At 41.9% G+C, this 23,450-nt stretch overlaps 1 protein-coding gene across 2 annotated transcripts in view; it reads left to right on the forward strand.

The window, feature by feature from the left end:
* The window catches only part of Elp4 (elongator acetyltransferase complex subunit 4), a 204,204-nt gene that overhangs the window by 86,292 nt on the left and 94,462 nt on the right, over nucleotides 1-23,450 (forward strand). For both annotated transcript variants that reach the window (XM_005401773.2, XM_005401774.2), the window contains exons 8-9: nucleotides 9,040-9,148; nucleotides 11,783-11,889. In XM_005401773.2, the coding sequence (XP_005401830.1) occupies nucleotides 9,040-9,148; nucleotides 11,783-11,889 (216 nt within the window). The remainder of the gene's footprint in view (nucleotides 1-9,039; nucleotides 9,149-11,782; nucleotides 11,890-23,450) is intronic.

The following is a 23,450-nucleotide window of genomic DNA, read 5'->3' on the forward strand; positions in this document are numbered from 1 at the left end:
TACGGCCGCTGTTTCACAGCATACTCTGTAAGCTCTCTTCCTCTGTCTCACTGAAGAGAACTATTGCTGGCCTTACCTAGCCTGGCCAGGGGTGCCGGACCCATGGCACGCGCGCCACGGCAGGCTGTTCCTTACCACGGAAAGCTCTGAGAGTTCACCGTCACACTTATGCCAAGGAAGATTTACTTTCCCCTGAAAAGCTGGAAGAAAGGGCCTTTTTACAGTATATGTCTCTTGAAAGTTGAGGTACAAATTGTTATTTTAGTTGCTAGCTTTTCAAATAAATCTATAATATTCATATATCAGAGTTTGAAACCTGCTGAAGTAAAAGATGCAGTGTGTTTCCAGGTAGAGAAATTCAGATAGAACTTTTTCGCATTCACAAACTTTTGTGCTCATGCTGAGCATTTTATCAGTTAAACTCTAATTCAAGCAGTAGAAGCCTTTAGAAACAACCACTAATATGAGATTGTGAAATGCAGACTCCAGTGGCCTTGTGAATTTCTCCCAGTGCAAACAAAATGTTTTATTCTTAAATGAGAACTAAGAATAATTGCTTGGTGAGTGGACAACAGACTTGTGAGTTTACGACTATAAAATTTGAGAGAAAATTTTTATGTAGTTATTAATATGAACATCTAGGAACACATAGCCCCACCTTCAGCTGTACTTTTTGATCAACTTTAATGGTTTTTGAATGTACTTTATTAGGGAAAGTATTCAAGGGTTAAAATTATAGATTTGACCTCTTAATCATAGCTATCAATTATTAAAGGATAAAGCCATGTATTCTGCATCTTTTCATGAATTCCTTCCTTAATCAACATACTCTCAACTGAGAATCTGCCTTTAATATCTCTAGATCTTCACTACTGTTAACATAGACCCTAGGAACCTGGCATAATTAAAAATTTAAAAAGGCAGTTTTTAAAAATGAATGGAATCATATTAAATCCATTTTAATTTTATGACATATTTAGCAAAGCCTAAGAGCTTCACATATGTCTAGTGAGTTGTAAACAGAGTCTTTCTTTAAAATAGAAAATAGAACTGTATTTTAACTGTCTTACAAAAGGCTTGGAATTTATAAACTCTTACAGCCTCAGATTCTTCTGTTTCAGACTACACATACTAGCATCTGCTTAATTTGTAAATCAAATTGTAGCTTGTATACATTATACAGATACTGTAAATTTGATTTATTCAAGGATGGTTGAAACTTAAAAAAATAAACTCCAAATTATCTAAATTTCTGTCTGCATAGAGCATCTACAGTATATATATATCATTTTGTCTAAGGGTAAATATGTATATTAAATAAGTGCAGGATAGACTTTAAAAGAAAAAAAATACCATTTAGGAACATTCGATATCACAAGCCACAAAAATAATAATACTGTTGGTCATAAATGGGTTTTTGCTTTCTCTGGTAGCTTTGTGTGTTGCAGTTCATACTGTGATTCATGCGCAGTTCCTGTCGTGTTCATGGTTATTAGCTACAGGGCTGTTTAAGGCCAAACTTCCCCGAAGCATTTCTGGTGTGCACGGTCGGCGTCTCCTCACGGCGTGGAGATGGAGTCGTCCGTTTGCACACACGGAACCTTTGGCCGCTGGGCTGCGCGGTCTTCGTAGTGTCCGGTGTCCAGGCATGGACACAGCGTCCTGGGCACAGGGGAGGGCACCTGTGTGTTCATTCACCTTGAACGTGACAGAAGAAACATGGGGATGCCTGCCACATTCTTTTTTATTATATGCCGTCTTCCGCATCGCTTTTTGATGCAGAAAAGATGTACGGCCTAATTTAATTTTGCATTTTTTTTTAGAAGTAAAATTAGTGAGCCTCTATCTTAAGACTTGCAAGCTATTTGCAAAATACCTGTAAGAGAAATGCAAGTTTTTAATTATTCGGATTTATAAACTTGTTTGCGTACCTCTGAAGAAAGCTTGCTGACTTGGAAGAAGGGTGATACTTACTTAACACTGAGAGCAGACGTGCTTGTGAGCAATTATAATGCAAAGCTGTTTAAGTACCAGGTCAAGTATTACGCTCTGATGTTATGTTTTAGCCCTTTGCTATTAATTACATTATTACTACTGTATAAAGAGTTCTAGCTTCTTTAATAATGTTTTCGCACCCTATGCAGTTAATCTTTAATGTTGGGGAGGACAAGGGGAGAGATTAAATTAGCCTTGTAACCTCTTTCTCTTCCAGGCTGATGATGGAAAATAAAAGCTCTTAGCCACAAAATGTAACACTTAGAATTAATATTTAATTAGACCAGCAAATTGTATGCCGTGGCTGAGAGCTTCCAAGGAGTTGTTAGTGCCACAGCTGACCTACAGGTTTAATAATAACTCACTTCTCGGAGCAAGTGCTAGTGCGGCGTGGCAGGGTGGCAGGGCGCTGGAGGGAGTCCTGAGAGCGCGCGCGCAGCCACCAGGGCAGGCTTCCCGGGCCCCAGCCTCGTGCAGGCGGACGGGCGCCGGAGCCAGGACTCCGAGGCGAGCAGTGGGGAACGCGAGCCGCCTGCTCCGGCAGCTTCTGGTTGGAGGCCAAACTCTTGGAACAGATTTTTACTAAATGTTTTTGCTGCAGCTATTAACTTACACTGAAAATCATATATCGAATAATTTTTCTGTAAAATTTACCAGATCTCTTGTGTGAGCATCCATCCTTAATCCCTCACATACTAGCCCACGAGCTCTGCAAACTCCATCATTAGACTGTCGATAGGTTTGGCGCTGTACATTATGCTCTTTTGCTGCGACATGCTGTTTCCTTGTTCCCTGTATAGTTGATTTATATGGTTCATTTCTATATTATTTCATTACGGGCTTTATGTAGAGCCTGAGCAAGGGCTCGTGAAGTCTGCAGCCCACGGGTGGTTTTTCAGGAGAATGGATGCGTATATCACCAAGCGTGATTCAGAGGCATCCTTCATTTTAAAAGGGTTTATATTATAAAAGCAGTGTTGCATTTGCTTATGCTTATGATGTAATTAAATTACAAGATAAATAATTGGACCTCCTGGTGAAACATTGGATCCTTTTGTACCTGACGAATTAATCAGAGGAAAATAGGGTACCGTGAGCTTGCGGGTGTGCAAATCCAGAGCGGCGGCCCGGAAGCGGGGCGCCTTCCGCAGTTCGTCGTTATGCCTTAAACCCTTAGAGGCAGGCCTCGCGTGCGGAGCCGCGAGCGGGAGGCCTCGCCAGCAGAGGGAGCAGTCCTGTCTGGCCCGGTCCCCAGCGCCGCCCCACCTGCCCCCGCCCTTTTCCCAGCCAGTCTCCCATCTGGACCTGGCTCTGCCCGCCTGCTCCTGATGACAGGCTATCATTTCATACTCAATATGGGATTACTCTAAGCTGGTTTTAAACTTTCGTGTCTTTAACCTGCCACTGCAGCCCGAGCATCAGCTGGAGGCTCTGTTTGATATTTGGATATTAGCGATGGTTTTTCCAGGCGGGGCACAAGCCTGTGGACATCTGTGAATTGGATCTTAGGGGTTTTAGGAGAAAGTAGTAAGGTGAAATTTCTGATTTAGGAAGTTACCCATAAAACAGTTGTAAGCATAAGCTACAATCAAATTTCTCAGGGAAGAGTTTCCACGGTGTGAAACTGCATGATGTATAGATGTAGAAAGCTCCAAAAATTAATTCCGAGCATTATACCCCTTACTCTGTCTAACTTATCGATTATAGCATGTTGTTCATACCGTTTCTGAGCTTTCAAAAACTGTAAGCTTTTTAAACGTTTTATAGAATAATACAAAAAAGAAACAAAACAGCATTCTGCAGAGCATGTTGTATTTGAGGCCACTGTCCCTATCAGTAGGCTCTCTGAAAATAAAGCCATGTGCTCCAAAACCAGTAATCTTCAGCTGTAAAGAACCGACATTTTCACACCAAAATGTGGAGACCATGCGTTTGGTCCAATAGGAAACACCAGAAGATGTGCTTCCGTTGCTGTTCCCAGTAAAATGCGACACACTCAGCCTTTTTCTTTACCTTCGACATTAAGGGTATTTCCCATTAGCAACTGTGTGGATGTGTGTTAAGTCTTAGAGGAAAAAACCCCAAAATATGTTTTATGATGTTCCCTAAATGAACTGTTGTTACATGATGCTACTAAGTGACTGACATTTAAGGTTTTTTTTTTTTTTTTCATTTAAAAAAGTTCCTCTAGGGGCTGGGGATTTAGCTCAGTGGCACAGCGCCTGCCTGGCAAGCGCAAGGTCATGAGTTCCATTCCTGGTACCGGAAAAAAAAACAAAACAAAACAAACAACCCCCCCCAAAAAAGTTCCTCTGTATCCTAAAATTAACTGACTTTGAATCAAGTCTAGTATTAAATCTGGAAAGATTTCATCTCATACCTTCATTTCTTACAAATATTCATTAACAAAATTTTACCTGATGAAACTATATTCCTTATTAAGCCCAAAACAGTCGTGAACAGAATTATTTCCTCACTATCAAATATTTTAATAAAATAAAAATCTAATCTATGAAGTAAGGCAACAACTCTGAGGAAAATGGGGCAAGTTACAAACAGCATAATTTTATTACTTCACAAATTTGACTTCCGTGGAATAAAGAACTTAATAACATTAATAATGAGGCAAATACTGTATCTTATTAAATATCCCTAGATATGTCCTTTGATTCAAGTTTATTTTTTGGATTTCATGACAAATGTTATAGCTTCTAGTGTATTCATGTTTTTGTGCATTTTTCAGAATATCTGTAGATGAAGCTATTGGATATGCTGCATTTGCTTGTGCTGACACCCCGCTTGGTGTCATGTGCGAGGGTCGGACAGTAACTGAAATATTTCTGTAGCGCTTCACATCACTTGAGCTGTCGTCCAGATCTGATGTTTGTGTTACGCCCGTGTGTGGGCTCCTCCTCTCACCTTACATTTGCTTTCTTTCTGGAGTAGTATAAATTGAGTAACCCAAAAATCTATTCTTTCTTGAAGCATCGCATAAATGCTTTATGTCACTTGGTTTATTCCTCTCAAGCTTCTTGGTAATTGGTTAATTGGTTCTTAATCTTTTAAAAATATTTCCTGGAAATGTATTTTGTGTTGCTACAAATTACATCATTTATATTATTGAGAAAACTCAGTCCAGGGAAATATTCAGGGGGTGAAATAGTTTCATTCTTCTTGATGCTGACTGGACTTCTGAAATGTTTCAGTTAGAAAGTCGTGAGAGCTTTATACCGCGTTATTCAAACTCTTATCTCTTAAAATACCCAATTTAATTTTCTGAGCTTTAAATTAAAAGGAAGCATTAAATTAATCTTCCCTAATTTAAAAACCAGTTAATAAACTTGGGATATCTTAAATAAAAGTATGCTACCATTCTATGAAAATAAGCAGGAAATAGTCAAAACAAAACCTTTGAAGGGCCTCATGGAATAAAAATTGGAATAAAAAGGTGGAAGACTGGATAATATGATTTGCCTTTTTTATTTGCAAAACATTTGACATATTTTAAACTTTAAACCCTTAAGAAATTAATGCTGCAACATACAAATGTGAGAGCCTTTTATGTGACTTATTACAATGCGCATTAGCCTGCCAGCAAACTCTTAAAACTCCTGGACACTGGCTCTGTTCTCTTCTGGCTTCTCTCCTAGTCATGTCTTGGCCGCCATCCAGAGCTGACAACTCTCACCCAGGAGCGGAGGGAGATTTGTCTGGTGTAAGAAGGATTTTTGAGTCATCCTTGATTTTCACACCCAGATGGGCGAGGAGGAGGGTGGCAGTATCACTGTACGCACTTGGGTGATGTCATGGAGGCACACATGCACTAGAACATTAATTTACTCATCCTGGTGTGTTCTGAACGTCCTCAGACGCTCTTAATGAGAGATTGTGATAGAACGACTTCAAAATTCACAAAAATTACGTTCACATTTACATTTGAGCAATTGATGCACAAATACATTTAATTCTCCATTTCCAACTGTATACCAAGGACCCGAAGGGTTGGACCTCTTTGTTATGCATATAAAAACTCTCAGAATCTGTCAGGGTGAAAATGTAGAAGTTACACTTCCGAGCCTTTCACTCCAGTCATTATGCTAAAGCTCTCTGCACACTGCTGGTGATATTAGGACAATTTGTTATCCACAGTGTTTTCCTGCTAAAGTGAATTGTGATTATTATGCTTTTAAGGGTTTCCTGAAGCTGTTAATTTTAGATTCTCTTAGGTAAATTGACTCTCACTTATCTAAAGAACCGTTTAGTATTAATATTATGATTTGAAAGACTTTCTGACAAGAGTGATTTTAAGGTGGGATTACATCAACAGATTGTATCCCTTATTAATCTTGGACATACAGAAGTAGTCTGTAACATGTTCACCATTAAGAAGATGTACTCTCATGTGCCCAAATACATTCTATGCTTCTATAAATAACTACAAAACTGAAAGCTATTACTCTAACATAATTTGCATTGCATTTTATTCTGTAGATTTTTTTCAGATATCTGTACAATTTTCACAGTTAATTTGTTTTGTGATATTATATAAACTATTTTACAGAATAGCTGTGCAGAAAGCAGTAAGGTCATTGTTAAATGTAACTCACAGTGTAGTATTTTACAGTGACATATTAGTATGATGAAACATTTATCCTTGCTCTAAATCTTCATGAAAGCTTTAAAGACAGTTTATAAGTAATAGCTATGATATAAACCTATAAACTTAGAAATATAATAAATATATGGAGTTTCTTAAAAATCTTGAAATAAGGCTGTGCACACCTTTTATATTTGAAATTAATTACTTTTCCTCTTTAAAATACTCCCCAAAGTGCCTTAAAAAGACCTATAAGGTTGATAAATTGGCTTCCTAGTTAATTTTAATTATTAATTACTAGTTTATTAACGGTTCATTATTAAGGTTAAATGAAGAAAATAAATGTCAAGTTAACCATTTAAATACATAGCATCTTGCTTACATATTAGTAGAATGGAAATCAGTCTCCTTACAATTCCTGTTACCCCTTCCAATTTCTGTTACTCATATAAGTGAGAAGTGCTAGTCTGTATCACTGAGCTCTTGAATAGTTGACTTTAACACAAAATGCCCTTTACCCGTTTAGATTCAGACATTTAGATACAGAGTCTTAGTCCAGTCTGTATAAATAAAAGTAAATCTGACCTTTTGATTAAGAAATACTGTCAGTAGCCTTTGTAAGTGCTTGTTCATCTGAGGGTCCATGACAGGAGAGCTCTTCCCACTTGAGTTTAAACTAAAAATGAAATGATAGGAGCCTGCTGGTTATGATCCAAGATTCTTCTCCATGGGGGGACCACATGGTTTTTCTCCATCTCCCACTTGTTCTCACCCTCTCTTCCCAACCCAGCCACACCCCACCCCCACCCCAACATTGTTCAGTCCCAGCACAATGAATCATTTTCAAGTTGACTCTTTGTGAACTGTCTCCCAGCTGTTGGAATGTCTGGCAGACATTTTTGTTTGGGTGAAGAATAACTGGCTGAAGCCCAACCTGGATGAGTTTGATGTAATGGTCTCTGGCTAAAGAAATATTGAGAGGAACATGTTTATGGCCTCCGAGCCCCTGTTATTCCTGGAGTAGGACCATCCCCTGTGGCACAGAACTGAAAGGAATCAATCTGGATTATTTTCTCACCGTTGAATGAAAAATTGCCTACGGAAAAAAACAGGCATTTCCAAGTGAAGTTTGTTTTCTACGCTTGGTGTGCCCACCTGATTGAAAGTATTAAAGACAATTAAGGGAAATTATTTTTGCCGACCCTTTTCGGGGCACTGGTTCAAAGGCTGAAGCCATGTCTATAGCACGCGCCCCTCCATGTGGACGGCTCGCAGTTCTGCCGCAGGTGTGCGCTAACCCGTCGCCGCAGGGAAGGTTCGGTAGGCCAGGCTGTGCACTTCTGACCTGACCTCCGTCCTCAGCAAGGGGCGTAGGGAGCGGAGGACCGGCAAGCTCCGGAGCGAGTCGTGCTCTCACAACAGGAGCACCCTTCGTGCTCCGCCACCTCCTCGCGGCCAGGAGAGAGAGCCTCAAAACGGTGCATTTTCCTGTCGTACGTTTCCCACCCTTTGCTTTGAAGATTACTCTTAAACTGGTGGGCATTGCCGATGTATAAAAAGGGATCTTCATAATTACAATATTTTACAAACTCTAGATCTTTAGAATAAATGTTTTCTGTGGTATTATCGCACATAATCACAGTTTTCAGAACCACTGCCCTGCCAGGGTTCAAAGGGAATGCTAGAATGCCATTAAATAATTCCCAAAGCCAGCAGACTAGCTGATGATTTCATGCTTATAGCCAAGAATATCTGCGTATTTTAGAACTCGAATTATTCAATGACGAGCATACTGTTTTTGGAGACTGCTCCAGCATTCGATGGAGTCTGGACTCACCTGCCTGTGTTGGGAAGGGGCAGGCTGCCGGTGTGTCACTCCTGGCTTTCCTTTACTGTGAGCGCAGGGCGCGTGGCTGTGTCTGGAAGGAAAGCAGAAGACTTGAGCGCAGGCCGTGTGGCAACCCTTCACGGGACCCTCCCCTGCCTCTAGCATGTCACAGCGGCCCTCAGCCGTTACTGGGCTGGGACCGGGTCCCCAGTGACAGACGAGCAAGAGGCCCTTGCCTTACACTTCACACTGTGCTGTCTACTGCTTTGAATCCTGTCGTCTGCAAGATTTTCCCGTGGGTGATAGTGGAAGTAATTTGAAAAATGATAGAGTGTGAGAGTAGTAGTAGCCTTCCCCTGAGGACAGATGAAAAAATTCTGTCTTCTTCCAGTGTCTGTTCTCTCCTAATTTCTTTGATTAGAGTAGCACACCTAGTGGATTGGAATTTTTGGTTAAGAGCATATTTTGTCCGGTTTCAACCCATAGCAGCTTTAATTTTTCTAAGTTATTTTTCTGTCCTGATAATCTGTCCCCACTGTAATTTGTCATCAAGATGTCATAGTGGCGCTGTATAGATGTCCCATTTTAAAAGGAAGTGTTTCATTCCTGTGTTTTGCAGAATAAAGCGATTACTGCTCGTGTTACAAGCTTGTCAGATACAGTAGTGGGCCTGGAATCATTTGTTGGTTCGGAGAGAGAAACCAACCCTCTCTATAAGGATTATCACGGTAAGCAGCACCTTGGACATGAGGCTGGGCCTGGCTGCTTGGAGTCCTCCTGTCCAGTCAGCACCTGTGTTAGGTAGCACGAACTCGACCTCCTAGGAGGCCTGTGTGGCGTGCTCCATCCCTAGCCAGTCTTCTGGGCTGCACATCCTCAGGCTGTGATAGCAGAAAGGAGTCAACCCCCAGGTCTAAGGCATGGCTCAGATCCACGTTGGTTGTCCTGGTCGCTGAAAGTTGCCACGCACTCAGTCATACTTTTCAAGCTTTGCTGGAGACAGACATGATGTTAAATCTAACAGTGCACACAGAACATCCCTAATCCAGAAATCCAAACTCGGAGGTGCTTCAAATTCAGGAACCCTTGGGTCTGAGACACACCCACCCCGACAGCTGTGGCTCTGCAGGGCTCAAGCAGGGGCTCCAGTGCCTGCCGCGTCGCCCCTGGGGCAACACGGAGCTCCTCAGGCACTGGGCTCACATGTCCTAAGCTTTGGGGCTCCTGTCTGGTTTTTGCTGCTGGAGACTAAGTTGGGCCTTGTGCGTGCTGCTGTGTGCCCTACCATCAAGCTGCAGCCCCCACCCCTTTTTTTTTTTAAGCTTTTAGTGTTACTTTAGTCATCTGGTTAGTTGGAGGGGTTTTTTTAATGACAATTTTTACACAGATGCATTTGAATTTTAAAAGTGTAGTGGTTATATATGTGCTTGGTCTAAACTTCGTATAGAATATAGTGAATAACAGGTCTTTACCTATTTATGTATCCTAAATAAAACGTTATTGCTGTTACTGTTGTACAATTACTGTACTTCCATAGAGACTTGCAAAGGCTCAGTAGCTTCTTTGAATTCTGCTACTAGGATTTTGTGAGTCTGTAGAAATCATTTTATTGGCTCACATATTAAAATATACACAAAAATTATTGAAAAGGATACTTACTTGACCAGTGCTTTGAATTTTTAAAATATAATAACAGTCAATACTGTTTTTTAAGGCTGGACCCTATAAGCTGTGAACAAAAGCTCTGAACAATAACGTGCCTCTTGATTATTCCCTAAGTGTGCGTGTGGCCTGCACCTACGTTAACCCCATACAGGGGTCATTCACTGTGTCATTTTTTTGATTAGAAGAGATCTATTAAGATTTGAATATTTTTAAATTTGTTCATGTTCTTTTAATGCAATCCAAGTTGATAAATTAGATTATCTACTATAATAAATTATATATTATTTATAGTATTATAATAAGTTATATTGTCATCTATAAGTACTATAATGATTAGCTTATAAGTAAAACTATATTATATTCTGAAAAATATTATTTTAATCAGACCACTTCAAAGGTGGAGTGGCTGTGAATCTTTGTACTGAAGTCTCTGAGCTGATAAATTATTCCCCAGAGTCATGAGTAGTTTTGATAACTAGTAAACTTTCTGTTAATAAGAAGGCCTTGGAGTGGAATAATTAATTCATTCTGTAAGGCCTTCTGGCTTCATAGCTAAACAAGCACCTGTAAGGTTAAAGTGAAAAATGTGTGAGTGTATGACGTGCTTATTTCTAATAAGTGTATTTACCAAATTGCTATATATAGGGTATTTTTAATTTATAGCTAGAAATGATTTTTCAAGAGCACCATTTACATTTTTTTAAGTTGGAAAAATTCGTTGAGGTATTTTAGTGGTTTCTTTTTGCAGGGATTGTTTTCAAAGTGAGGCGTCTGGAAATGCACCCATTTAACTTGAAGCAAACCCCTGTGTGGTTAAGTTTGCGGTACACACACGGCAGCGCAGAGGGCCCACTGACCCGCAGGGTGCTCCTGCTGCTGGTGCTGGTCAGCTCGTCCTGGAGCGGTGGCGTCCACACAGGAGTCAGTCGCCTCCGGCAGGGAGGCGCACACAGGCCTGGCATGTCCGAGTCTGTGGGAAATGACCCTCATTCCGTCAGAAGCGACATTGGGCTGCACAAAGCCACCCAGTGCCCTTGTCAGAAGGAATTAGCAGGCATTGCCCCTGATAAGAGACCAGGCTCATGGTTTGTCTAGTGTGGTCGCAAAGCCCGTGGGCCCCGTGAAGGTTGATGCACCCGGCCGTGGAAGTGAGTGTCTCACAGCCTGGGGTTCGCGCTGCGTTCAGTGTGCTCTGAGATGCAGCCTTCCTCCACGGTGTGCCCGCATCCTTAGTAAGGCATGAAATGCAGTACTTTCTAGTAGAGCTTCGCTGCTGATCAGTAACCCATAAGCCTTGTTTTGCTGGCTGCTTACTGGTGCATTTAATAAAATAAAGATCGCTCAGTGGTGCCGTGGGCAGCGTGCAAGGTGATAGCCATATTTGCTTACTGTAAATACAAGGGAAAATCACACACAAACCAGCTGTAGTTTTGACAAGAACTAAGATCCCTCTTTACATCTGTACTTGTGTACTGAAGTGCAATTAGTTTTCCTCGCACAAGGATTTCTGTTTATCTTATTCTGCCTGATTACTTGAGTATAATCACACCATTTGCTTCACCGCTCCTGGTAGTAAGCCCTGGTTTTAAAGGGAGATGCCTGCGTGTAAATTTACAGGATTCTACTGTAAGACTTTAATTTATGCATCTGGTGACAGCATTTAAAATTCTTTTTTCTTTTAATTTTCTCTCTGCAAGGTTTGATTCATATTCGGCAGATTCCTCGGCTTAATAACTTGATTTGCGATGAATCAGATGTCAAAGACTTAGCTTTTAAGTTAAAAAGGAAGCTATTCACCATCGAGGTAAGGGAATTTTTATGCTTTAGTTTACAGTCTTGAGGTAAGTGCTTTTTACTCCTTTTCTTTCACTTTTCCTTTAATGAAATTCTTATGATGCTTCATGCTAAATATTAAGTCCTCTTGATGTAACACACAGAATACTTTCTTACTATCCTTTTCTTACGTTAGTGGTTTGTCATTCGAGTAGAACAAAAATAATTTTATTCTAAATGCCTGTTAAAAGTAAGCTCCAAACTTACATGATAAATGTGACGTGCATATTCTCAAGACTTTCAAAAGCATATTTAATTAAATGTTAATGAGCTGCGCTTACTTGTGTGTGAATGTGAATGCTACCCATGATTGTGTGTGGCTAAGAAAAAGAGCTTCTGATCCACATCCTGAAAGTATTCTTCTTTCCTACTAGTGAAATTCCCTTCCCCTTTACCGTGCTAAATTAAACAAAGTATAATTTACACTAGCGGCTTTACGTAAATTTTCTACAATACTGAAACTTTTTTTGTGACTTTTATGCAAGCAGTGATGACAGAAAGTAGCAGTACAAAAGATTTATTTCAGCTTAATCTTGCTAAAGAGCAAATGAACATAGAACTATTAAGCAATTAGAGTTGATGTATTTATTAACGAAGTAAATGTTCAGAAAGAGATGGCTTTTGGCTGATGTGATAGTTATCAGTATAGTCGGCGCATTTTTTTTTTTTTAACAAAGACATAAAACAGCCAAGCAGCCTTGACAAACCATTTTGTTTAATCTCTTTTCAAATGAAAAGCTCTTAAGCAGGCCACTTGTCTTAACTGCTTGAAACCATAAAAAGAGAGAATTGCCACCAATAAATTAGCATATTTCTAACTTCATCACCAAATGATGGTCAATGTGGCTTGGCATTGCTTTGGTGTTCGGGACTTCACCCTTAAGTGACCACTCTGGCCCTTTCTTGACCCTCTGCCCTCTTTAAGCTGGCCACTTGATAAGGTAACTTAATGGTTCTCTCTCTTTTTCTCTTTCCCTTCACGTTTGCAAGTAGCACTAACCTGTAAATCATTGTAAGGGCCCTATCCGGTGACAAATTAATGTGCCCTCCTCCTAATTAATGGTCATCAATGCCCTTAATTATCTGATCCTATTGAGAGCAGTTAATAGTTAATCAGGCAGCCAGTTCTTCAAGCAGGCCGTCTCCGCAGGAGTGTCAGAGTTTCTCATCTGGGGATACTCCCTCCAAAAGCCACTTAAGGCCGGAAGAGCCAGAGTGGAGAAATAGTGATTCTTGCGCTAATTTGCTTTAGTTCTCAAAAGAAGCCATTGAAACAGAACTCAACACTGTAATGGTTTCAACAGTGTTTCAGCTCTTCTGACAGAACACTGAGTGATTTACCATAATATTGTTTAAAACTTTTAGAAGGATACAGTTGTAGTTTACCACCACAAGGAAAGCATTGTCATTTCCTCTTAAACTGAATTTGTAGTTCAAATGCAAGATGTAAGTTCTTTTCCTCCATGAGGCACCCTTTACCCAAAATCAGGATTCTGATGACCAAGTCTGTCTAAGGTACCATTTCTGTTGTCATACAAAGCAAGGTGGTCCCCCAGTGGGAAAAAAGGTATTGTGCCCAAAGAAGAGAATAGTACAATAGTCTGAACCGTGTTTATGGCCCTCTTTCTCTCTCATCGGGTCCCACTGGAGTTGGGCTGGGGGAGGTGCAGGGGGCTGAAGCGACTTTGCAGTGTCAGCTGAGGCCTCTCCTGGTAGACGCTGGAGGTTCCAATAGGGGCTGCACGGTACCATCGGTGCTGTCGAGAGACCCTTTACTCGCCACCCGGGCTTCTCTTCTTCCCACTGTGCTAAACCATGGGAACCAGTGCCCTCGGTCACCTTGTGGTTTGAAAGCAGTATTTGAAAACAAAATAGAAATAAACATTTGTTTTTTAAGAAGCTAATATTCAACAGTTGATCAAATCCTTTGTTTTTTTGCCTTATAACCTACCCAACAAAGATTTAATTTTTTTAAAGTAGAAATACAGGTACAACCCATTCTAAAACATACTTTCTTATGCTGTAATGTTAAATTTGGTGATTAGAAAAATACAAATTAAGGAATCAAACAAATGTACTATCTAGTAACAGCTGTATGTACTACACAAGTGCCTAGGGCTACATGTAGTTACTATTAGAACAGAAGACAGTCATCTGGTCACCTAAGATGAAATATTTTCTGTATAACACTGTTTCTTATAAAATGCATACCCAAAGAGAAAGCAAGTCTTTGGTGATGTAAACCTGAAGCCAGAGGAGAAATGACATGAAAGTAATTAGTTCCATGAGTCCTTTGCTGGAGGGAATTGCCCACCAGGTAACAGTATTTCAGTACACACAATGAGTAAGTTTTCGGTGGGCTGATACTTTTTGAATAAAAGGTATACTCTGTTCTGTGAAATTGGAGACGAGCATACTAGGAGTAGTCCGAAGCACCTCTCTGAAGCACGGTGGTTTTGCAAGTGGAGCAGAAGCGTTCTGATTCGTGCCGGCAGATGTGCCACATGTTGGACAGCATTCCCAAGCCCATGGGCCACGTCTGAGCTGCAGTAACCACTTCAAACGTGCACTGCTTTACTTCCTGTGATTTTTGCGTCTTTAATGCTGGAATTCTCACTATAGTTCTTTTCCTTACATTATAATTTTGATGAAATTATTATACATAAACAAGTAGGATTTGGGAGGGTTTGGCTGCATTTAATTTGGTGACATAAAAACAGCATTTTCACTAGCGTTTAATATTAGCAACATCTATCAGTTATTGCAAAGAGCGTTTCCATGTTTTATGCAATAGTTTTTCAGCCCCAAGACTCAGTGTTTCACAGCAAATCAGAGTATGGTAACGGGTTATCCTCAAAGTACAAAAATGCACTGTTAACGATAAACTTTCCGTACAAGGGTACACAGTAATTACACAGGCTATCATTGGTCCAAAAGTGATGGTTATCCTCAGTAGTGTATCTGTGCGCCTTGGAGGCTCAGTGAATCTTGAGAATAGAGAATTTCAAAGGAAATCAAGTTTATTCATCACACCTAACTCAGAATATAGGGCCCAGTGTCCAGTCACCAAGAAGTTTTTCTCACAAAATAATTGGCTAACCGGTTCTTATTAACTAGTTATTTTTGGTGCACTAATTCATTCTTAAAGTACTAAGACCAGAATCATAGGTGCCATGTGTATAAATTAGCTTTGTAAAACAGTACTCTACTTTAACTTCATGCGATTCCATAGAATTATTTGAAACTTTTATATTTTGTAAATCTTTGCTAACTGGTAGTCACCATGATAATATTTAACAATTTGGGTTGTTGCATAATACATCTAGTCTTATTTTCTTCCTTCTATACATTTATTTTCAACAGCCTTTCCAGTTTTTAAATGAGAAGTACCAGGGTGAATATATGTTCATTGTATGTGGAGATGAGGAGAAGGGGGAATTAACTTGCTTTTCAGTTCAGTTATGTCATCAGAATAAAATAATGGAAGTATCTGCTGGGAAGCCTTAAGTTCTAGCAGCATGGACCACGTCATCTGATGAGGATGCCCTCTATAGATACTGGTTGCTGTTTAAATTAGAGTTTTATTCTTAGATATACTAGTTATTGAATAAAGAAAGAAAGTTGAGCAAAGGTACTTATTCCTATGGGTGAAATCATTTATAATCAAAGGTAAAACCCAGAGTAACTTTGAGGGTGAAATAGAAATTTCTGTACGTGTGCATTTTAGTACGTGACTGCATACGGTAACTCAGGTGATACAGACGTACAGTAGTGCTGTGTACACGTTACAGGTCTGCAGAAGTTGGCTTTGTCCTTACTGTCTGTGTTTCACACACCGTCGTGAACCTATCAGACGTGCATACCACCTTAACAGGAGCAGTTCTGAGACCGTCTAATCCTATTTCTTCCCACTTTGGAATCTTAATTGGAAGAGATAAGGGAAAGAAAAAACATCATTTAACTAAATTATTGTCTTGCATCTGTAGCGAGGTATAATCCGCAATTGGGCCAATTAGTGGAGGCCGCAGTTAGCTCTCGGCAGCAGCGGTTTGATGAGGTCTGACACCGCCCGGTTCCCACTGCTGTGCTGCCAGGTAAGAGGCGGACTTCAAAGGCTGGAGGCATCAGCAGGGCAGGGTTTGCAGGCCAGCTTAGGTCCGGCGGCTAATCTCCCTGTAAAACCACAGCAGCTCTCACACAAAACCAGCTTACACGACACAATCATGCGGTATTAAAGGTAGAGTTGAGTCATGCCAATTTGCCTTTGATTTTTTGATGATTGACCAAAGATGGCTCCTTGACTAGACACATGCTGAAAGTGTACTGATTAGGTAATTTCCCAAAATATTTGGAATATTTTCTGACTTCCTAAATAAATGTTGTGAAAGCTTATTCCTTTGTGCTCCGTCTCCCAGAGGAATAGTAGTATTCCGGGAAATCGCACGCGTTTCTCACAGGCTTCCTGGCTGCCAAAGTTTTCACGTAGTGCTTCTGCTCCTGGGCCTTTGCATTAGTAGTTCCCTAAGAGGATGGCGAAGGAAATCGTGGCTAAGTGCAAACCTGTTTAAAAGTCTGTTAAGTGCGCTGAGAGCAGCGCTTTCTCTGAGTCACTTATGTTCACCGACAGTTTTCTCAAGCGTCTTTGTAATTGTGCTCTTACCGTTGAGTGGAGCGCCCTTGCGGGGTGCGAGTGCCCACGTGTGCCGTGGGGATCCCAGCGGCCGGCTGGTCCCAGGCGGACAGGCTCTGCGCCGTGTCCCCGCACCGGCCTCCTCCGCTGGCGGGGGGCGGCCCGCGTGCCCGCCGGGGGCCCTTAAGTGTGGGGCCATCGACACCCAGCAGGGTGCCCCTCTACCGAGTTACTCACGGGAACCCCGTTTCTCTGGGAGATGCGGGTCGCACCCAGCACCCTCTGCGCAGCGCTGCTGCAGAGCTTCGCGTGTGCGGCGAGCCTGGCCCTCGCGGGGCTCGCGGAGTCTGCGCTTCGCCCCGAAACCTAAGCGGAGCCTGGCGCGGGGCAGAGGCGGCGGCCGAGACGTGGCCGCGGGAGCTGTCCTGTGCCCTTGGCGTGGCCGCGCAGAGGGGAGTGCAGCGCTCACCGCCGCGGCGGGATGCGTCCGCACACCCCGCACACGCGCACTCCCCGCACACTCACACACGCACACTCCCTGCACTCCCCGCACACCCGCACTCCCCCATACCCGCACACGCTGCAAACCCGCACACGCGCACTCCCCGCACACCTGCACTCCACCCGCACCCGCACTCCCCACACTCGCGAACTGCCCGCACACCCACACACGCACACTCCCTGTACTCCCTGCACACCCGCACTCCCCCCATACTCGCACACGCTGCAAACCCGCAAACGCTCACTCCCCGCAAACCCACACTCCCCGCATACCCGCACACCACCCACACCCTCACACGCACACTCCCCGCACACTCCCCGCACACCCGGGCGCACACGCGCACTCCCCACACACACGCACTCCACCCACACCCGCACTACCCGCACACCTGGCATACTCGCACACCCCGTGCACTTCCTGCACACCCGCACTCCCCGCAAACCCGCACTCCCGCAAACCCGCACTCCCCGCACACCCCGCATACTCTCATACCCGCACACCCGCACTCCCCGTATACCCACACACCCTGTGCACTCCCCGCACACCCGCACTCCCCGCAAACACGCACTCCCCACATACCTGCACTCCCCGCAAATCCGCATGCCCGCACTCCCCGCATACCCGCACTCCCTGCAAACCCACACTCCCCCCCACACCTGCACACGCGCACTCCCTGCACTCCCCGCAAACCCGCATGCCCGCACTCCCCGCAAACCCGCACACGCTGCACACCCGCACTCCCCGCACACCCCTACAACCTACACACACCTCGCACACCCCACGCACCCGCACACCACGCTCCCGTTGTGCCCTGTGTGTGTCTCAGGGAATCAGAAGCTGGACTCCGCCTGAGGGGAAATTACCACCCTCCCGGTGTCCCACCCGAAGGCACTTGAAGTTCTTAGACAGAACGTGGATTTTGCTAGTCTGTCCCCCACCCTGCCGGAACTCTAACGCTGCAGCTCTGGGGCACAGGTGGTTTGGGGTGCACTGCGCCCCAGCGTCCCGGGTTCATAAGTGCCTGAGTACACCTTGCGCAGCGAGCACCCGAACGTCCCTCCCGCGTGCTGGATGAACGTCACTACCTCCCTGCCGCTGCAGAGAAGGCTGGCCAGCCCGGCCGGCATTCCCAGCTCGGTGCAGTCATTACTGGGAATTCTCACTGTAACATTTCTGGGTTACTGTAATTATTTGTCTCTTCCTGTGTTTCTTTTTTCAGCCTTACCGGTGACTGAGCAGCCCCAGAAGCAGGGGACATACTTGGTCTTTTTGCAGTAAATCCTTAGCCATGTTGTTAAGGTGCTAAACTCCTGCTATCTGCCATAAGTTCTTTAAAACCTGTGTTTGGAGTTGACTTGGATGCTTTCACGCACATTAATGTATATAGATCTTACCGTTCTCGTAGGCACCCGTGTGTGTGCGCTGTCACAGCTTAGAGCTCCCTGGCTTCCCAGGGACACACGTCCGGGGTTACCAGAAGTCAATCCAGAACTCTGGACTCCGTGAGCAGAGTTACACTGGAAAGCTAGCATGTTCCGGAGCTAATTGTTGTTAGTATAAGAAATAGTAAGTTTTATTAAGGGTTTAGCAGGAGCTAATGCAGGTGCTTCACGGGCATTAGTGGACATCACAAATACCCTGTGTTACTGTTATCCACGTTACGGGGGAGGGGACTTACAGTTCAGCCAGTCAGCATCTTAACACCCAAAGCAAAGCCGCCAAGAGCTACCAGAAATGATAATTTTAGTCTGTTAGCTTGTAGAGCCTGTGTGCCCTTTACTGCTACTGCCGTGCTCCAAGTGGTAAGCAGTGTAGGTCCCCCTTGTCCAGTCTGTGTCTTCCGAGTACGTTCAGCAAGTACCTAGCTTCGGTGCACAGCCAGAAAGCCTCTGTCCTGAAAGATTTCTTCCTAAGATGTGCACTTTTAAATCAGGTATCTGAGAAGTGTGCATATGTGTATATCTGTGTGTAATGAATGCATAGGCATATGAGAATATGTGTGTTCTTTTAACTTCCAAGTTAAAAAATTCTACTCTGTTTTTGTGGAATACATTATGCAATTTAGGTTGAGTTAATCATAGCTTCTCCCTTACAGAACATAATGCAAGTCTGTATACAACAAACGTAGTTGTACGTCTGTAATTACATTAGGGGGAAAATACTGTTTTTTCCTTACTTTTTAATTATTGCTGGTATCTGCTAAGTACTTTTTTATGAAAAAATTAATTGGCAAAACATTTTCCTTAAACTACCTAATTTTATAGGATTTCTAAACTCTAAATGAAGCAGATAAAGTATTCACTACAAAGAAATGTGCTTCCTATGTTGTGGTCAAATATTGTGATATAATTGAAATATATGCCAAGTTTCATTGGAGTGTATTACTGCCTTCACTTAAGTTCTATATTGAGGTACCTTTGCAATTATTAATTTGATTATAAATATAATTAGTTAATATATTTTATATTTTTCTAAATCACATTTGTTTTTATAGCCTGAAACTTTCCTGTGAAATAAAGATATGCAGTAAGTGTCTACTAAAGTCAACTTTCAAAATTTCTGATATATGCCTCCTTTATTATAATCAGTTCTAATGAAGGTTTGGTTTGTTCTGTGAAAAGCTACTTTTTCCTTTTGCACATGTTTTATTTGTTGGAAATTCTCTGAGCAAAATTAAGTAATCTTGTGTTGGAAGATATTTCCTCTTTTATTGATTAATATTAAAAAGTTTCTTGCACTTTAGTAATGTGAAGGAATTATGTTCATCATTAAGAAAACATGATGGGGCCGGGGGGATAGCTCAGCAGCACAGCGCTTGCCTGGCAAGCATGAGGTCCTGAATTTGATTCCCAGTACCAAAAAAAAAGGAAGCACGATATCAAATACACATTTTCAGTTTTTAAAGTGTAGGCGTGATGGAAATGTCTTTAGGCCCCAAACCAGTAAAGTAGTTCTCTTGTTTCTTAAAAATCAAAGTTTTGGCCAAGTGACTGGTGCTGCCGCTCCACACCACGGCAAACATTCCGTAGACTGTGAGTCAGGCCCTTTGGGCCGGGTGCAGCTGCCCTCCCTGAACTGTTTAGTCAGGCGGCTCCAAGTCCACCTGCGCCATGGAGGAGAATCCAACCAAATTGCTTTGGCATGAGAGTTCCAGAAATAACCCACGTTTCTGGAGGGCTTCAATGAAGTTGTGGGCTTTCAATTTTGTGTAAGACTGTCAAACATTTATTACACTCTTTCGTAAATTTCTGAGTAAATAAGTTGAAATATTGGACCCTATCCCTTATTGAATTGTTTAAGTAGGTGTCACTGTTCAATATAAATAATACCTGAACCATGTTTGAGTGTATATTTTTCAGATATAGCATTCTTCACTGAATGTTTTCACATAATAAAACTTGAGTATACAATCACTTAGTAAAGATGAGTGTCTTTTATTAAAATTAAAAGTCTGGTGAAATGAAGCTAATAGCAACTTTGATATAACTAGCTTTGTTTCCAGTAGTTACTACAAGCAAGCCTGTGTTTGATTAAATCTCTTAAGTCTTTAATTGTTTGTGAGTGTCCTAAATATTTAATTCTCATATGATTAGAAAAGAAAACGTCTCTCTGATCAGTCGTTACTTTAAAAGGCACGGCTGTGGTGTAGTCTTACATTTTTTATGTGCATATTTTGATACAGGGTGTTGTTTTCCTTGGGATTTCTGCTCAATACCCTGAGAAATATTTTACTGACTTATACTGTAGCTATGGTGTAGCACTGAAAAAGCTTGTAACAAAAAGCCTCTTGGTGCAATTAAAGGTCACTTGTACATATTGTAATAGGCTACTCATTTACAAGATCTTTGTGAAGGGTCAGCGCTATAGCATGAAATGGATTGCCCTTGGTGAGCCTCCAGATAAGTGGGTCAGCCTGTGTTCAGTAAGCGAAGGAAAAGACTCACACAGTACTAGCGTGTTAATATTTTTACAAACACTGCTAAAATGGGGAGCAAAACCAAAGACATTAGGGTTGTACTCTTGACATAAATAACATACAGAAAATTAGGGAGTACATCGTTGTAGCTTTTAAGGGAAAATTGCTTGTACATATGTAATATTCATATACATTACATTAGATTAACAGTACTTTCCTTACTGTTTAATCATTTCTGGTATCTGGCAAGTATTTTATTATGGATAAATTAATTTGCAAAAAAATGTTAAAATATATGGATCACAACAAATTGGCAACACAGAGGACAGTGTTCACTGTCCTTCACTGTGAAACCAGATTTCTTAATGGTTATGTTTATACAGCCTATTTTTTTATACTGAAACTCAAACCCTACTATGGATAGATATGAAAAGGAATCAAACCAGGTAGTGGTTTATTTTAATTATCTTTTTTTTTTTTTTTTTTTTTTTTGTCTTTTTGAGACAGGGTCTCTCTATGCGGTTCAGGCTGGCCTTGAGCTCACTTTGTAGCCCAGGCTGGTCTCAAACTCACAACGATCCTCCTGCCTCAGCCTTCCGAGTGCTGGGATTTACAGGCGTGTGCCACCATGCCTGGCCTTAATTATGTTTCATAACCTTTCTAATTCTGTTAGGGGGAAGAGAAGTGGTGGTCGAGGTGAAGTGTTAGTTGTGTTCTATACTGAATGAATGTAGTCACCTCATTTTTCAGTAAATTCAGAGTTCAGAGTAAAAATAAAAGTAATGATGAAAAATTTTAATCTTTCTAATAAGTTACAGAAGTTTTTGGGAGATGTGGTTCTTCCAGGGGTGTGAGAGCTCCCAGTGCCGGTCGGGTTCCTTCATCATCGCGTGCCCTTTCCCTCGTATAGTGTCTGGCCATGCGGGTGCTCAGCAGGTGTGTAGCGAGTGAGTGAGTGAGCGCACATCCCCTTCACACAGCTCCAAACGAGAGACGGTATGAGCGTGGAATTGTCTCTGTTCCAGACAGTTAAAGAGTCTGAGAGTGCTAATGAGGTGTTCTGTAGATGTTCAATGTACTTGTGAGGTTTCGCATAAATAACTTTCAGCAAATATCACCCAACAGTATTATAAACTAATTAGCTGAGGTGAGAGAACTTACTCCTCAGTTAACAGATCGTCCAGAAAAGTTTTTAGTTAGCAGCCTGTGATTAATATGCTGCCGATGAATTCATCATCGTCATTTTATTGCAGTTGAACATTACTTTGAAAGCTTCATCTTAAAAGATCTGAAAATGAATTTTCGAAATTTGTAGACAGCAGTAAAGAGTTTTTCACTGGGTTCCTTACGTCAGCTGTTAGGTTTTGATTGGTTTCTCACAGTCCTCCAGAGCAGAGCGAAACTTGCCCTAACTCCCTCATGTAGAGTATGGTACTTTTCATAACTCCTGTTAGGTGCCTGTTAATGCTCCTGGTGTTCTGTGACGTGTGTAGTTCATTTTATTGCCTTTGTGTTTCCTCGCTTTTAACAAAAACAAAAATCATAAGTTTGTGAAATTTACGCGTTATGGATGAAGTAATCATGTAAAATGGAATTTGAGTACATTTTGAATACTTTACAATTTTAACTTAAACATACTTTAATGGTAACATAACTAATACCACTTCCTTAACAGGAAAAGTGAGGGCTATCCTTATAATCATCCCATTTATATGCAGCTATCAAGTTCTGATCTAGTTTGGCTTTTTAAGAATTTTTTCCTGGGAAATCATTCTAATCCAATAGAAATTTAAGTTAAGGCCAAGGAAAAGCTGTGTAGCTCATAGCTTACATTTTCGTCATACGTGACAACATGTAAGTAGTACGTGGAAATACACTTTGGAGGTGTGGCTCGCTCCTCAGAGCGCCACAGCATTGGCCGTTTCCGTCTGTCACTCAGTCGTGGGGCGTTACCAGCCACCCCCGTTGACTTTGGAGGCTCGGGTGTGTGGTCCACGTAAAGTCGGTAAGGAAGGGCACAGCTGGACCAGGCACGCCTGCTGCACAGAGCGCAGAGCTAGCGTGTGGCCCGCAGGCCACATCCAGCCCTGCCATTGTTTTAAATAGACTTCGGAAATACAGCTACGCCTATGTATTAGCTGAGTGTTTGTATGTGTTTGTATCTATGGCTGCTAAATTGAAATTTTGTGGCCTATAAGGCCAAAAATATTTACAGAAAAAAAATGCTATAAAAAAGAGCCCCTACTTTAAAGGGCTACATATTTTAATAAAGAATATTAAGAAAATTGTCAATTGGCGGATATAATTTACAATTAAACTTTATGAGAAAAATAACCCACGTATTCAGTCACTTGATGTGTAATTTGCACTTGGAGAAGTAATACAGTCTGAGAAAACACCTACGTTTTTTCAGGCTGCAACTCATGTCTTTGGGAAAATACATAAATTTTACAAGGATAAAAGCGGAAGGGAGCTGAGATGCTT

The sequence above is a fragment of the Chinchilla lanigera genome, unplaced genomic scaffold (assembly GCF_000276665.1).
Source record: "Chinchilla lanigera isolate Chin_1 unplaced genomic scaffold, ChiLan1.0 scaffold00075, whole genome shotgun sequence".
NCBI classification, from domain to species: domain Eukaryota; kingdom Metazoa; phylum Chordata; class Mammalia; order Rodentia; family Chinchillidae; genus Chinchilla; species Chinchilla lanigera.